Source organism: Serinus canaria, chromosome 26 (assembly GCF_022539315.1).
Source record: "Serinus canaria isolate serCan28SL12 chromosome 26, serCan2020, whole genome shotgun sequence".
NCBI classification, from domain to species: domain Eukaryota; kingdom Metazoa; phylum Chordata; class Aves; order Passeriformes; family Fringillidae; genus Serinus; species Serinus canaria.
In genome coordinates, this window is record NC_066339.1 from 1,420,093 (window position 1) to 1,436,741 (window position 16,649).

Below are 16,649 nucleotides of genomic sequence, written 5' to 3' on the forward strand. Positions count from 1 at the left end.
TGTTACTGTGATGTGTCCTCCCCTCATTGTTATCATGGGATGGCCTTGGTACTTGGGAGGGTTGGCTCGTTACTATGGCAACACCTGAGCTCCACCCAAGGTGTAAGAAAGTGACCTGCACCCCTGGAGAGCCAGGAAGGGGTTAACTGACAGGACTTTAAGGGGGTCTATAGATATAAAAGGGGGAGCATCCATTTTGAAGATGAGCACGTGGCTGATTGTCACAGGGGCTCCCAGTAATTTTTCCTTATTTAGTCCTTTTGTTGGATTTTTGTTAAGGTTCAATAAACCTTTAAAATTTTAAAAGGTTTAAATTGCTGTTTCTCACAAACCAACCTGTGCCTCACACTGGGGAGGACAGCAGGGAGTCCCTGCCTCCAGAAGGGCTTGCAAGGGCAGGAGAGGATGCAGAGAGCCCTAGTCAGGATCCCAGGGCACAGGGACACCAGAGACAGAATAAACATCACCAGGAGTGGTCCATGTGTGCTGTGGCACTCACTCCTCCCCCTCATCTGACATCTCTGTGAGGGGACACTCACTCCTGGGACAGGATCTCCCTTGGCTCCTCAGCCTTGCCATCCCTGGCTCCTCCTGGAGCTGATCCTTTGGCTTCCAGGTGGAGCAGTCAGACAAATGGTGTCTAAGTTTGATGTATTGACTAAGGTTTCTAAAATATTGGGTTTTGGTTGACTTACTGGTAAAGTTATATAATTAAAAGTAAATAAAATAAGTAAAATATTTGATTGAACTTTATATATATATTAGGCTATCATCTAATAAAGAATTTTATAACACTACTGATTTTTATACTTATAAAGAAACTTAAAGTTTACAGTTTTTTGTGGACGTAACATAAGACCTTAGGTGCAAGTTGGAATTTTTGTGTAATTTATGTTTGTGTGTGATCCAAACCAGCAGAGCTGGAGCAGGATCCAGGGGTCTGGTAATTCAGATGTGTCTGTGAGCCCAGCCATACCCTGTGGAGCCACCCAAGGTCAGGGGCAGAGCAAAGGCCACGGGAATATTCCTGGAGACCCCACTCCCATCAGGGCATCCAAAGGCTGGGACAGCTCTGCCAGGCTCTGAGTCTGGGCCTGTGGTGGCAGCTCTCATGAAGAACATGAAGAACTTTCCCAGGCACCATTCTGGAAAAGGCTGTGAGAAGATCAGAGAAAATGAGAAACAATTCTTACAAATGAGAAACAATTCTTATCTTATCTTGCTGCACCTGGTGTTTGTGAACATGCAGAATGTGTTATGGAGATCTGTTTGCCAAAGGGTGGCTTCTTAATTAACCAATAGTGATGGGGTTTTAATTAAAGGACCAAGCAGTCCACCTGTAGCAAAGTAGGGTGTAAAAAGCATGGGTTTCTTAATAAAGTAGAATTAGCCTTCTGTAAATGTCTTGAGAGTCTGCATCACTTATTACCCAGTCCTCACCCATTGTGCTGACATCTGGGGTGCCTGGGAAAGTTTTCTGTTCCTCTCTGGGACCACAGAGCTGCCACCACATGGGCCCAGCAAGGATTCCAGAGCCTTTCCAGAATGTCCCAGCAAACACCTGCAAACAGCAGAAGGTGCCAGTGCCCAGCAGTGGCCCCAGCTGGGGCAGGGGAAGGACAGGGACACCTGTCCATGCTTCCTGACAGTGCCTGGCAGCTCACAGGGGAAGGAGGTTCCAGCCTGATGCCCAGGGCACAGGGCAGCACCATCTCCAGGTGCCCCTTAACTCCTTGTTCTGGGAGGCACTGCTGGCAAAAGGGGCAGACCTGTGGCTCCATATCCTGCAGAGAAGAGGGACAGAGGTGCAGAACCAGGTAGGAGGCCTGTTAGGTGGACCAGAACCCTGGTCCAGTGTCCTACATGCTTTCTTTTGGAGCACCTGCCCCTCAGCTGGGTCAGGGAGCCACAGCCATGGCAACCCCTGCAGGTGTTGAGGTGAGGAGGGACCCTCAGCTCCAGAACTGCTCACCTGTCCCTGGAGGAATAAACTAAAACACAAGAAATTCCACCTCAAGATGAGGAAGAACTTCACATTTAGGGTGGCAGAGCAGTGGAGCAGTTTCCCAGGGAGGTCCCTGGGTGGATTCTCTCTCTGGAGATGTTCAAACCCCCCTGGATGTGTTCCTGTGTCACTGCTCCAGGTGATCCTGCCTTGGCAGGGGGGCTGGACTGTGGAGGTCCCTTCCAGCCCTGTGGTTCTGTGAATTCCCCTCAAAGTTCAGACCTGCCCTCAATCTGTGCTGGCCCCAGCACTTCTGCTCACCAACATTAGCAGCTGATGGTGGAGGATGCAGGAGATCCTGGGGGCATTGGCTGCAATCCTGCTGCTCCTGCTCTGCTGCAGCTCAGCTGGAAGAGGTGGTGGGCAGAGGGTGTTCCATGCCATGGCTGGTGCCAGCACCTGCTTCCATGGAGGTCCCAGCTGGGGATGTGGCAGGGTGAGATGGAGCAGGGGTCCCTCACTGTGCTGTGCAAAGCTTTGGAGCAGCTGGACCCTGGCATGGGGAGAGCCTGGGGTAGAGGTTCAGTGCTGGAGAAGCTGTGGGATCAAGGAGCTGTTGTGGGGGTACCAGCTGTGGGTTTCTCTGGGTCTGGATTGAAGCTACTTGAGATGATAGTTCATTTTCAGACTCAGGTGTTCATTATTTCTTATCAGTAAAACAGCCTCACTACTGTGAGTTTGGCAGCTTTTCATTAGAAGGCACAAAATGGCCAACAATCTCTTGTTCCAAGGTATTTAAAACTAAACTATCCAATTAAGAACTGACACCTGGATTATTTTCCCTTTTAACCCAATAACTGATCTCACAGTGGGGACTTTTCTGCCCAATTACAAAATGCCACCCAAACCTATGGAGAAGGAGGAAGAAGAAACCCAGGACAGCACCCTGTGCCCTCCATCCTGCTTCCATCCACAACACACTAAAAATCCCAAACCCTCCATTTCTCACCCAGTGACACACCTACACTGCTCTCTATAATCTATTTCACACTTTTGTGGATTCCAGTCTATCTTGAATTCTGGGAAACTTTCTCCATGAATGAGGGTCAAAGTCAGAGCTCCCCTGGGTGTCAGGGCACCCCAGAGCAGACAGAGAAATGTTCCCAGTGCCCTGGGTTTCCACAAGCTGTGCTGCTCCAGCAGCCTCCATCAGGCTCCCATGGCTGTGCCCCCAGCTCTGAGGGGTTGGTGTGCCCTCTCCTGTCATTTGGCAGCTGCAGCCCAGCCTGCCCCTGCTGAACCAGCCAAGGGAAGGGGAGCAGGGAGTAGGAAGGGGGATCCAAACAGGCAAGATCTTGCTCATCTCCTGTGTTTTGACCACTGGCTGGGGCTGATGGAGGAGGGCAATGGTTGGATGCTGCTCATCTGGAGCAGGACAAACATGAAGTACAACACGGCATGGCCCAGAACTCACTGGGCAGCTCAAGCCAGAGGTTTGTTTTGTTTTAGTGCTCTGTTGTCTTTCTCTCCCCCTCTGGGTTTCATGGCTCTTGAGCTGCAGGGCTGGAAAATTATTCATCCCAACCACAGCTCCCACAACACCCTCTGTAAGCATCTGTGGCTCCAGACCCCACTGCAGCCCTGGGTGGGAGGCCATAAATTCATCATCATCACCAGCCTGGCCTCCTGTCAGGCAGGAGGAGCACAGAGCAGAGGCTGTGCCACAGACACACCCTGGCTGGCACAGCCATGGTTCTCACTGGGCAGGACCTGTGGGACACTGTGTGTGACAAATCCTGCGCTGCCCTGGGATCAGGAGTGTGCAGGAGGTTTTACAGCAACTCCTGTGAGCCAGAGAGAAGTTTGAGAAGAGGATCCGTGTTTACCCCTGAAAGAATTTTCTAGCAAGGTCATTGACATAGAAACCAAGAAAGGAAGAACAGAAATAAGAGAAACCAGTCTATTCCAATAAGCACCTTGTTTGTCTTTTGTGACCAATGAGTAAAGTGTAAACTTAGGAGTTTTGTAGGAATGCATAAAAAGCAAGCATGCTAGAATAAAACCAGTTTGAAGCCTTCTGGAAATGGAGTGTTGCTCTGTATTGTCTCTGTCTCTTCTGCAGCAGGGGAGCTCCCACCACAGCTGCTGGAGAAGCTTTACTGCAGATGTCTGCAGGTTCACCCTGTGCTGGGAGCACCATGCAGATGTGCTAGCCAGATGTGAGGGCCAAGGCACCACTCACTCCTGGACCTATGGGAGCTCTGTGGGCAGCACCATGGCTCCCCCACCATGGCTTTAACTTCCCTCCTTCTGTCTCAGGGCCAGTGCCCTGGCAGCCCTGTGCCACCAGCTGTGGGTGACACCCTGTGTCCTGTCCTGGGGCTGTGGCTCTGTGCACAGACACACAGGAGACACAGGGACACTTCCCCAAGGGACTGTGGAAGGTTCCTGGTGCCTTGCCCATCCATGGAGGAGGATGGACAGTCCTGTGCTGGGCTGAGCTCCAGGATGAGAGCTGGTGTGGTGCCAGCAGAGCTCAGCCCAGCCTGTGCTTGGTCACTGCCACCCGAGCATGGCCCGGGTGTGGCCAGGTTCATGTTCTGCTCTTCTCCATGAAATCAGTTCTGTCCCACTCTGAGGCCTCCCTCCTCTGCCAGGAGCTGTGGAGGCAGAGCCAGAGCCCCTCCTCACAGAGCATGGCTTTGAGCAAAGCCCAGGCCATGATGGCTCTGAGCACCACAGGGCAGCTCTGTGGGAGAGCAGCAGGGAGAGCCTGGGGGTCTCCTGCCTCTCCTTATTCCTGGCAGCTGCCCGTTCTGGAGGAGGCAGTCCTGCCTGGGCTGCAGTGACACGTGGGAGGACTTGTCCCTGCAGAGCCCTGGGCTCCTGAGGGGTGACGCAGAGCCCAGAGGGACAATGCCCACCCATGCAGGGGAGCAGCCAGCAGCACAAGAGACTAAAACCCCATTCAGGCTTCTTCTGTGCCCCTCACAAGGCTCCTGCTAGCCCATGGCATCCCCACTGCCACTGTGACTGGCCCTGCTTTGCATGTAGGGCACTCCACAGATCCTGAAATCCTCTGAGACAAGGAGCATCAGGAGCTCTAACATCAGAACCCGTGCAGGGACACACAGGGGCCAAGGCTTCCCAGGGCTGAGTGCAGACTGAAGGAGAGTCTGATGGCAAACCCCACCTCCACACACACCTGAGGATGTGTCACCATGCTCAGGATGCTCCATGGCCTCAGCATTAGCCATGGCCCAGAGCTCCTGGGCCATGCAAAGCCAGGAGAGCCACAGGCTGTGCCCAGCAGCACCAGCAGGGTGGAGCTGGAGCTGGATCCAGGCCTGGGTCACCTCTGCTCTGTCTGAGGACATCACACCAGCCCTTCCCCACAGCAGCAGCTCCCTCACTCCTTCCAACACAGGAGGCTCTGCCTGCACATGCTCTGCAGCTCAGCTGTGCTGAGGGTGAGCAGTGACAGGAGCTCTGCTGTCGGAGTTCAGGATATCCCTCTGGCTGTCCTGGAGTGCCAGGAGCCCTGCCAGGGGGCTCAGAGACCCTGGCTCAGAGCCCAGGACACCTGTGGTTTTGATTATGACCCATGGAGCAAATCACCAACCTTAGATGAAGATCTGCAAGCCACAAAAGTATAAGTAGAATAATAATAAATTTGTCACGGGGTGAAAAATAGATTTTTTGGGGTTTTTAGAATGGGGGTTCAGGGGGCAAGATGGAGGAATCTGGGCATGTCCAAACTTTCTCCTTCTTCTTCTTGGCCTCCATCTTCTGCTGTGATGGTGGCACTTTTGGATTGGTTTAGAGCAGAAGCTCACTGTCTAACACAGGTGGTGGGCATTGGGAAGTTATGGTAAATAATGCACACATCGTTTTTTGTATAAAAAGATAACACCACCCTCGGGGCAGGCAGAGTGCCTCTGTCTGTCCTGCTGAACAGACCTTGGCTGGACAGGAGAAAGAATTTTATAGGTAAGAAACAATAAACAACCTTGAGACTGAGAACAGAAGAGCTCTGACTCCTTCCACTGCTGGGCTGGGAAAAGAGACTTTGTGACACATCTCGGGGTCACTGTGAGCAGCAGAAGTCCTGAGACTCTACAAGTGGGTGGGATTGAGTCTCCAGGATGAAAGTATCAGCATTTTCACTGCTCTTCCAGGGGTAGGCTGGAGTGGACCTGCAGGTCCTGGCAGAAAAGCTGTTGTCCTGTAGCCCAAGAATTGTTTTAAAGGCTGGATGTAGCAGGAGGGTGAAAGCTGGACACCAGAGTTGGATGGGGCTGTGTGCATGTGTGAGCAGGACACAGGGGTTTGAGACTGCTCCTTCTTGGGGGCTCTTGGTAAGGCCCCCAGCACAGGGGAGATTCTGTGCTGCTGGGCAGCTCCAAACTTCACCAGACTCTGGACAGACAAATGGCACATCATGCTTTGGACCAGGTTTGCCTTTGCAGTTTGCTCCATGTTAACATCCAGTGTGCCCTGGGGTGTCCTCCCATGGTGGCCCAGACACACAGGGCAGGTGCTGCTGCTGCAGAGCAGCCAAGAGCCCAACGCCTTGACCCTGCCTGTGGAAACTACATTTCCCTCCTGTGACCCTCCTCCTGCAGCCCCAGTGTGCTTTAGGACTTACTGGTTACATAAAAGCCATAAAGCCATCAGGCTCCCTGTGAGCTAGGCTCCTCCCAAGGCAACACCATAAATCCTTCTGTGCACATCAGAACACTGAGCTTCACAAGGCCTTTTCATGTTGGGAGCATTCACTCATCCTCCTGGAGAGCCCCTGGCATGTTGGCATCTCCCCAGGAGCAGCAGTGTCACTGGATGGTTACTGGTGCAGGCTGAGCAGCAGTGACAGGGCCCTGCACACTTGGCTGACCCTGGCACAGAGATGTGGTGACACAGGAACATTTCCAAACACCAACTGCATCCAGAACAATGCAGCTCACGAGGGCTGAGGGGGCCCGTGGGCAGCCCAGGATGGTCTGGGCTGTGCTGAAGGCAGCACTGCCCACACAGCCTGTCCAGTGTGGGAGGAAATCCAGCCCTCCATGGAGCCTGAGGCTCTGCTCCACCTGGGCTCCTCCAGAACAGGAGTGCTGCAGCTTGGAGCTGGGAGCAAGCAGAGGGGGCTGAGCAGCCCTACAAGCAGCACAGAAGGTGCCCTGTGTGCAGGGTGGCACAGAATTTGTCCCGTGTGCAGGGTGGCACAGAATTTGTCCTGTGTGCAGGGTGACACAGAAAGTGCCCTGTGTGCAGGGGTGGCACAGAAGGTGCCCTGTGTGCAGGGAGTGTCCTGTGTGCAGGGTGGCACAGGTGTCCTATGTGCAGGGGTGGCACAGAAAGTGCCCTGTGTGCAGGGGTGGCACAGAAGGTGCCCTGTGTGCAGGGAATGTCCTGTGTGCAGGGTGGCACAGGTGTCCTGTGTGCAGGGGTGGCACAGAAGGTGTCCTCTGTGCAGGGTGGCACAGAATTTGTCCTGTGTGCAAGGGTGGCACAGAATTTGTCCTGTGTGCAGGGAGACGCTCCTCCCAGCCAGCTGTGCCCTGCTGTGGCCACAGCTGGGCAGTGGTGCAGGGGACAGCAGGCAGCACACCTGGCTGGGGCTGCACAGCTGGGTGGTTCAGGGTGGGAGTAGGAGGCTCGTGGGACAGCAACTGCCAAAGAGAAACCTGATTTAGGAGAGGGAAAAAGGATGCCCAGCTGCAAAAGAGCCTCATCCCAGGGCTGGCATGGCCAATGCTGAGGTGCCCTGGGTGTCCCATCCTGGGATGCAGATCCTTGTTTTGGAAGGAGAAGCTTCTAGTGGCATCACAGGGGCATTAGGAGGAATGGCCAACCCAGTCACCCACCTGGGGCTCTCTGCTCCTCATGCCAGCTCTTGGGAGCCCCTTATCACACCTGTCACACCTCCTCACCCCACCCCAAGGCAGAAGAACGTGGAACTGTGGGCAGGGTGTGAGCCGCACTGGGACAGGGTCACTGCCTTGAGGCTGCACTACAACCCCACCCTGCCTGAGGGGAGAAGGGCAAACAGGGCCCAGATGCAGTGTTTTCCACATGAGGAATATGCTTGTGAAACCAACTTTTTTTTAAACTCTTCCTTCTGTCCTGCACTTGCAGCTCAGTGAACTGAGTTGTTCTTGTGATTTCAGCTTGTGCATGGCCAGCCCTGCTTGCAGCAGCCACATCCCTGCATGGACAACCCAGCCCCCAGAGCAGCAGGACTGCTGAGGCTGCCAGCTGCTTCCAGTGTGCAGCTGAGGCAGGTGGCTCTGCCCTGGTCCTTGGTGCAGGTTCACCACTTTGAGCCCTGAAAATGTGCCTGGGTGGGCTGGACATGCACTGCCCAAGTGTTGCCCCAGGGGAAGGAGCAGATGAGAGTGACCAGAAGCTGCTGAGCCATGGACTGCAGCATCTGGAGTGCCAAGGGACACTGCTGTGTCCTATGGCTGGGGACACAGCTGCTCTTTTGGGAACAGCTGCTGTGCTGGAGCCTTTACTTCAGCTGGACCCCTCAAAAGCCAAGCTCCCCCTTACAAGCACACACCTTCCTAGGGCTCTTTATTGTTTGTACCTAAAACCATTCCAGCTGAGACAAGGCAGTTCCCCCCAGGCTGTGCCCACAGCACACCTGAGAGCTCCCCACACCAGAGCCCAGGGGTACCTGACCATGGTGCTCCACACTTGTGCTGGGCTCAGGGGCACCACAGAGCCCCACAGTGTGCACTGAGGGGGCAGAGAGCCCTCCAGGCACCAGAAATCCCAGGAGATCTCCAGAAGAGGAGAGGATCCTGCCCAGCCCCTCGCTGTGTGTGCACTGAGAGGCTGCAGTGGGGTGTGGCAGGACACTGTCCGTGTGTCCAGGAGTCACAGCTGGCACCACGCTGGGGACACTGCCCAAGAGGTCACTGCTCCTGCAGGGCTCCTCTGTGCCAGGAGTCCCACGGTGCCCCCAGCAGCCCCCAGCTCTGTACAGGACCAGGCAGGGGCAGGCAGAAGGTGCCAGAAGGGCCCCAGGTGGTGTCAGGGCTGGTTCTGAGCCATGATGTCCTGGATGCAGCTGTACAGGAAGATGTACTGGTCCTGCAAGAGAGAAAGGTCAGAGTCAGGTTTGTGACAGAGATAACCTTGCAGTCTGCTTTAAAAAAAATCCTAATTAAGGAGCAGTGTCTGGTACCAGAGCAGGATTTGCTGTCCCCAGCAGTCCACGGTGGTACTGTGTCACCACAGCCACCCAAGCCTGCTACACCATGTTGGTTTCCCCTTCCTCATCCCCTGTGATGGGGCTGAGAGGAACATCCCATCCAAGGTGCAGAGGAACAATTTCATTTGGCTTCCCCTCCAAGGGCCCCAGTGACCAAAGAGCAACTCCAGGGATGTGCAGGGCAAGGAGCTGGAGGCTTGGGGTGTGGTAGTGACCTGGGGCCAGGAGGGAAGACCCTTGGACCAGCATCTGCCCTGCTCTGCTGTCAGCTCCTGACTCTGGTACACTGAGACTGCACCATGGGAAAATGGGGAGGACCCCTGGACCAGGAGTTTCCCTTGGTGTAGTCACAGTGTACCAGAGCCAGGAGCTGACAGCAGAGCAGGGCAGATGCTCACAGGCTCACAGAGGTACAGAAAGATCTGTGTGGGTTTAGCCCAGCTGCATTGTTTGTCTCTTTTTAGTGTCACCAAACTGATCCATCAGGTCCAAATGTGAGCTCTGGGGTCCCGAGTCCCCTGTGTTTGAAATGAGGTTCTGCCCAAATGCCAGGCTGCCCCACAATGACACCAGGCCACAAACCCAGGACTGAGTAGGCAAATGTGAGGAAGGTAAGTGGGGTTGTACTCAGGGCGCAGAGCTGGAGGCAAGGCCAGCCAGCACATGGTGTGGGCTGGAATCACGTGGCATGGCCAGGGGGGATTAGGGCTGCAGAGGGGCCCCAGCAGCATTCCCCAGAGCTCATTAATGCTCTGGCTGAGCCACAAGTCACGAGGAGCCTCCTCCCTGTGCTGGGGGCTCAGCCTCACCAAGGGTGAGCACACAATGGCTGAGGCTCGGGGTCACAGAGTGTCTGCAGTGAGTCAGAGATTGTGAAACGGGCAGTGACAGCCCAGGGCTGTGACAGCCCAGGCACACTCGGTGGCTGGCCACATGCAAGAGCACATCCCCTGGGACAGGCACCACGCTGGGGCTGGTGGTGCTTAATGTCTGACAGCTATCCCTGAAGATCCATCAAAGGTTCATCTTCCCCCTTGCTTCCCCCCAAAATCTGATGCCTCCAGCACGGCAGCAGCCGCTGACCCTGCCAGACACAAAGGGGTGCTGGCAAGCCCCCAGAGGGGTGGAGGAGGCTGGAGGGCAGCCCTGCTGCTCTGAGGGGAAGCAGCTCCTCTGCTGCCCCCCTTCAGCAGGACAGCAGCGTTTGATGGGCCCTTGCTGGGGAGTTGTGTCCCTGCAGGGCTGGCGCTGCGGGAGCACAAAGCGGCTCTGAAGAGGGGCAGGGGACGCCTGGCCCTGCTCTGCCTCCCACCACACACATGGTTCACATTAATTGAGAATGTAATTAGCTTCTTGAAGGAGGCTGTGCAGCTGGGAAGCCTTGGAGAGATCTTCCCCAGTTCTGCTGTGCCCTGTGGGGAGTGTTTCCAGGGCTATGCATCAGCTCACTCAGCAGCTGCAGCAACTGAAGCATGTCCAGAGGCACTGGTGCCACCAGCAGCCACCAGGGCTGGCACACCAAGGCTGGGCTGGCACAGAACATCCCCATCAGACAGTGCTACAGCCCACAGAGCACCTGCTAACGTGGCACTGTGTCCCACTGTCCCCCTGGCAGGCAGCCCCAGCTGTGACAGCAGGCTCTGGGTCTGGGGGATGCAGCAGGAAAGGTGCTGGCCAAGGGGAAACCAGCAGGCTCTGTGTCCCCAGCCTGACAGCCATGCCCAGGAGCCAGGGGGCAGCAGGCAGGTTGTGTAGGGTGACCCCAGAGCTCCACTCTCCCTCGAGTGCAATGGGAATAGTGCTTTATTTACTGTGAGTTCACATGCAATTTAACTGGAGAGGCCAAACTCTTGCCTGGGAAAAGTCAGTGCCCTCAGCCCTTGGTGGTTGGCAGAGCCACAGGGTGGGGAAGGAACACGAAGGAAATCCCTGCTGAGGCTGGACAGGCAGTAGGGAGCACCCAGGAGTGGGCAGGATGCTGCCAGCTCCAGGCAGGTCAGCAGAAGGCTCTGCTGCACCCTGCCCACCACCCGCCCTCCCCTTCCCACCTACCAGGGTGGGGGTCAGGAGGCAGCAGCTCCTGGCCAGCTGGAGGCTCACGCCGTAGATGTCCACGGTTCTCTCAGCTTTCATCTGGTGCAGCAGGCAGTCCAGGGAGATCAGGGTCCCCATCTGGCTCATGTCACCACTGCAGGGGACAAGGGGGGGTCACTGATGCCAGGCCAGGCAGAGCTGAACCTCTCTGGAGGAAGGCACCAGTCCAAGGAGCCATGTGGGCACTGTGGGACTGTGAGCTCTCTCTGTGTGCAAGGGAGGGTATCAGCCCTGCCCCCAGCACCCCTGCAGCCACCCAGGGATGGCCTGGGCACCGCAGCCTGGGAATGCCTGCTCCACCCATGCTCCACCAGCCCAGCCCTGTCTCCTCCCAGCCCCTGGCAGAGCACTGTGACCTCCCAGGCTCAGAACTTCCACTGGCTCCAATGGACCCAGGGCATGGCCCATCTCCAGAAGCCCTGGAGCTCCAAAGGAAAATTCCCCCCTTGTGCAGGATCCCTGCTCCAGCAGAACCACAGCTGGCACTGCAGGAGGGCTGTGCCCCCATGGGATGGGACTGTGCCACCTTGGGATGGGATTGTGCCACCACCCTGAGCCACCCTGGGATGGGACTGTGCCACCACCCTGACACACAGGGGGGCAGGACCTGTTCTGACTCTGTCAGTGGTTTTTTTCGTTTGTTTATACTATTGCATTTGTATTTTTAATTTTCCTAGTAAAGAACTGTTATTCCTGCTGCAATATCTTTGCCTGAGAGCCCCCTGATTTCAAAATTACAATAATTTGGAAGGAGGGGTTTACATTTTACATCCTCCATTTCAAGGAAGGCTCCTGCCTTCCTTAACAGACACCTGGCTGTTCAAACTGAGACAGATTTTGTCATGCCAAGGCCCTGTGCTGGCTCTGGGGTACCTGCAGTGCAGCAGGACAGGACCCCCTCTCCTGCGGGGGGGGCTGCCCCGTCTGACAGCCTCCAGCAGCTCCACCAGGCTCTGCACATCAGGCTGCTTCTTGCTGCTCCAGAGTGTGTACAGGAACCTCTGCACCTGCCTCTCCTTTGCCTTCTTCTCCTGTGAGACACAAAGAGCTGATGTGGGTATTGGGGAGGGAGGGGTGAGTCTGGATGCAGAGGAGCCCCAGCTCTCCCATCCTTAGGCTCTCTGAGGCTTTCCTAAACTTTCTGCTAGCTGGAAAGCTGTCCAGGCACCTCCACTGGGGCACTGCCCACCACCCACTCTGGCAACCTGCTCTCATTCCCCACAGCACCCTGGATTGCTCTTGGAGAGGGAAAAGAGACCTTCAAAAGGCTCAGACAGACCCATCAGCCCCCAGGACTTCTCCCATCTATCTCCTGTGTCCACTCAGTTCTGGATGTTGCAATCCAGACTCACTCCTGCATTTGTGGACTGCTGGCACTCTGCTCTTGCAGCCTGGAGAAGTCCCACAGGCCCTTCAGGCCCTCCAGATCCCTACAGACCCACCCCCAGCCAGGAGACAGCCCCATGGACACACACGTGTTTCAGTTTGAGCTGGGTGCATCTCCATCCTGAGACAAGCTTCTCTGTGTCACACTGGATGGTCAGGGTCCTTGTGCAGAGAGAGTCTCCTTCCAGGGGCCAGCACACCTCACCTGCCACCTGTGTACAACCAGAAATTTGGCTTTTTGTTGGTGGGCATTGTCTGTCATGCTAGTCACCATCTCTGGGGTCTGTGCTGGGGCTGCACCAGGAGCACTCCCAGCATCTCTCCATGTCAGTTCACCCCCCACCTAAAACCTGAGGGAGTTCCAGCAACACCAGCAGGCTCAGCCAGCTCAGCTGCCTGGCAGCTCTGCCCAGAGCTCTGAGCTGGAATCTGCCCAGCCAGAACAGAACCTGTCTCCCATGACAAGTTGTGGGAGCACCTGGGCACAGGAAAGGTTCAGCTTTAGCTAAGCTGGGTCTGCACCCAGGACTCGGGAGGCAGGGAAGAGTTGAGAGCTCTGCTAGTTCCAACTGCCCTGAACAGATTTCCCCCTCTGCCATGGCACAGGTGGGCACAGTGCCTTACCTCCCCCTTCTGCCATGGCAGAAGTGTGAGGATTGTGTGAATATCCTGTTCCCACACCAGGGTCCAGAAGTCCTCCATGGTCAGCTTGTCAGGGCCGTGGACAGCCAGGTAGTCCCTGCTGGAGCTGCAGCCCTGAGTGGGGAATGGGAATGTCACTCTCCTGCTGGAGAGGGGGCTCAGCTGGCCCAGGTGGCTGCAGGAATGGTCAGGAAGAGCAGAGAGCTCAGCAGGTCAGGAGGCAAGGAAAGAAGGGAAAGCACCAAGGGAGGCAAGTGAGGGCAGCCCAAACTGGGCAGGGGAGGGAAGGGATGTCCTCAGTCCCTGCAGTCCCCTCTTCTCCACACAGGACCACTACTGGTGATATTTCTGCCTGACATCTGGGAGGAATTATGTATCTGACTCTATTGATATTAGAAGGCTAATTAATTACTTTTTTATACCATACTATTCTATACTCTATTACACTATATTCCATTCTATCTAAACTGAATCTGCACAAGCACCCAACCCAACTCCACTGCCCAGAATCTCCTGACTGTCTGCTGCACACAGCCTGCACACAGCCTGATGGGCCAAGGAAACAAAACACCATCACTGTGGGTAAACAATCTCCTGTTCCAGATTGCAAGGCAAGATGTGTTCTATTCCCATCTCTATGGCAGCTGTCTTTTGTCAAGTGGGCAGTTTGCCGTATCTCTCTCTGAGTGATCACAATCACTCCTCCCTCGGGGAGACACCTGCTGATAAGAGGCCATTGGATGTCCCTGCATGGCTGATAAGAGCTACAGCATCCCACTGGGAGATGTGAGCCCAGGGGGAGGAGCCAAGCATTCCTACCCAGATATAATCTGGAGATTCTGGAACACCAGCACAGCTTCTCCACTGGATTTCCCAGAGGAGCAGCAGCTGCCTCTGCCCCTGGCCCTTCAGAGGAAGACTGCACCTTTCTCCAGGATCCCTGCTCCAGCAGAACCAGCCCTGGCACTGCAGGAGGGCTGAGCCACAATTCCAGTGGGACTGCTGCCAGCCCCCTGACCCACAGGGTGTCAGGTTGTGCTCTGGCTCTGGGTTGGTTTGGTTCACTGCATTGTTTATTTAATCTTTTTATTTTCTTCCCTAATAAAAAGATTATTTCCTGCTCCCATAAGTTTTGTTGCCTGAGAGCCCCTTAATCTAAAATTCATAGCAATTCGGTGGGGGAGGGGGGGAGGGGTGTGTTCATTTTCTCCATTTCAGGGGAGGCTCCTGCCTTCCTTAGCAGGCACCTGGCTTTCCAAACCAAGACACCTCCATATTGCATTCTACTGTGGCACAACAAGAGCAGCCAATGAGATAAGAATTGTTTTGATCATTCTTTTCTCTGCTTCTCTCAGTTTCAGAGAATGTGAATCCCACAGAGCACAGTGACAGGGAGCAGTGGAGCAGAGCAGGAGCACAGCCAGGATGGGGACAGGCACAGGGTGGGTGCTGCTGCTGGGGGGGATTTTGGGAAGGATGAAAGTTTGACAAGTCTCACAGACATGTGTGCTTAGCAGAAAGATTTTTGGATGTAGAATCTGAAGAAGGAATAGAGATGGAAGCAAGTTTTGATATAGAAGAAAAGAATTGCTGAGCCAGTCTGACTGGATAACCAAGAAGGCAAAGGGTGTGTTAATTAGAAGGGGTTTGTATGGCTTAGAGCAAAAAATAAACCCCCCCCCAAACAAGAAGATGTTTTTACCAAGCAGAAAGAGAGCACAGGCAAACAAGGCAGCAAATGTGGCAAGTAGAAAAAAGGTCTCAAAATTTTACACTACAAGAAAACTGAAAAATAACTTCTAGCTTGATCTGTGATGTGCTGACTGTGAGTGATTGGAGAGCAGTGCCATGAACATGGTAATTACAGGAGTTATGATGGGCTATAGATAAAAGCTAAGGTATAGATTGGTTCTACTGTATTGAGATGCTCAGCAAAGAAAAGTACAGAATGCACTGTAACCTAAACTCAGGGTCTCCAGGGCTGCCTGCAGCTGGAGCTGACAGCTGTAGGCACAGCTCTGTCACCCACAGCCCTGGACTGCTGTGACATCTTGGATGTGATAAACTGCATTTTGGAGAGCTACCTGGAGTCCTGCATCCCTCATTCAGGCTCTTACAGGGGGGGACTCACCGGGACACGCCAGACCTGCAGCAGTCCTGAGAGAGGGCCCTGCTCCAGCAGGGAGAACTTCACCCTGGAGCGATCATCTGCAAAGAGAGCAGCAGCTGGAGGGACTGCAGGGCACTCCAGGGACTGGAGGGACTCGAGGCACTCCTGAGCTCAGACAAGTTTTGCAGACTGACTGCCACACAAACCCAATCCTCCCTTCACCATTCCTGGGCAAAGGCCTCCTGCAGTGCTCATCTCCAGCCTGTTGGCTCCCACAGGACAAGTCTCTATCCCTGCTCCTGCAGTGCAGCTCACTCAGTGTCTGAGCCAGTGGAGATCTGCCTCTCTCCAAGGATAGAGAGCCTGTGAGCCCCCTGGACCTCTGTTCCAGGGTTTGACATCTCCATGGAAATTCACTATTCCTTCTACTGAGTTGGATTACCCTCCCAAGCCACCCCCTTGTCTCTTGTCCCTCCGTGGCACACCTCTGAAAAGACTCCATGAATTCCCTGTGCCTTCCTACAGGTAGTTGAAAACAGCAATAGGATCTCCCCTTTTCTTTCTCCAGGCTGATCAAACTCACCTATGCCAGTCCCAAGCACCAATTACTCCATCCCAAACACCTTAATAACCTTCTGGGGGAGTCACCAAAGCCTCAAAATACTTTCTTATGCTCTGGACTACTGGCCCTGGTTCTGTCTGGCTCCATGTGGGAGGAGAAGGAGCAGGAAGGAAGAGGATGCAAGGTGTCCCAGAACTCACAGGGCAGGATGCTGGAGGAGGGCCGTGCCTGCTGGCTGCCTGAAGATGGAGATGCAGAGCTGGCTTCTTCCTTGACAAGCTCCAGGAGAGCCTGCCAGGGTGAGAGAGTGGAGGAGGCAGTGAGGGAAGGGTCAGGACAGGAGGAACCAGGGCCTCCTGAGGACCCTTGGACTCAGCAGAGGGGTCATGGCAGCACAGGCAGCAGCCTGAGCAGGAGAGCCATGAGAGCAGCTCTGCAGAGGGCTGCCAGGGCTGTGCCATGCTGTCAGGAGAGGGCTGCTGCTGTCCAGGCAGGCACCTGGGAGGGAGGGGGTGGTAGACAGACCCTGAGCAGTGCAGAATGCAGGAGGGAGCTGTGTGCCTGGGCATGCAATGCCATGGAGAGGGGACACTGCCAGAACACCCAGGGAACGGGGGCATGGGACCACTCAGGAAGCACTTACAGGGTGTCCTCCAGCCCCAGCAGGTTCAGTCACTCCCCAGGTCCC

At 55.0% G+C, this 16,649-nt stretch overlaps 1 protein-coding gene across 4 annotated transcripts in view; it reads right to left on the minus strand.

Moving 5' to 3' along the window:
* Positions 1-8,507: 8,507 nt before the first annotated feature.
* LOC103822435 (receptor-type tyrosine-protein phosphatase V-like) overlaps positions 8,508-16,649 on the minus strand; it is a 48,193-nt gene continuing 40,051 nt past the window's right edge. For all 4 annotated transcript variants that reach the window (XM_050985108.1, XM_050985109.1, XM_050985107.1 and 1 more), the window contains 7 exons: positions 16,162-16,252; positions 15,421-15,497; positions 13,272-13,403; positions 12,737-12,859; positions 12,135-12,292; positions 11,220-11,355; positions 8,508-9,046 (listed from right to left, as the gene is read on the minus strand). In XM_050985108.1, coding sequence (XP_050841065.1) covers positions 8,987-9,046; positions 11,220-11,355; positions 12,135-12,292; positions 12,737-12,859; positions 13,272-13,403; positions 15,421-15,497; positions 16,162-16,252 — 777 coding nt within the window. In that variant the 3' untranslated portion in view covers positions 8,508-8,986. The remainder of the gene's footprint in view (positions 9,047-11,219; positions 11,356-12,134; positions 12,293-12,736; positions 12,860-13,271; positions 13,404-15,420; positions 15,498-16,161; positions 16,253-16,649) is intronic.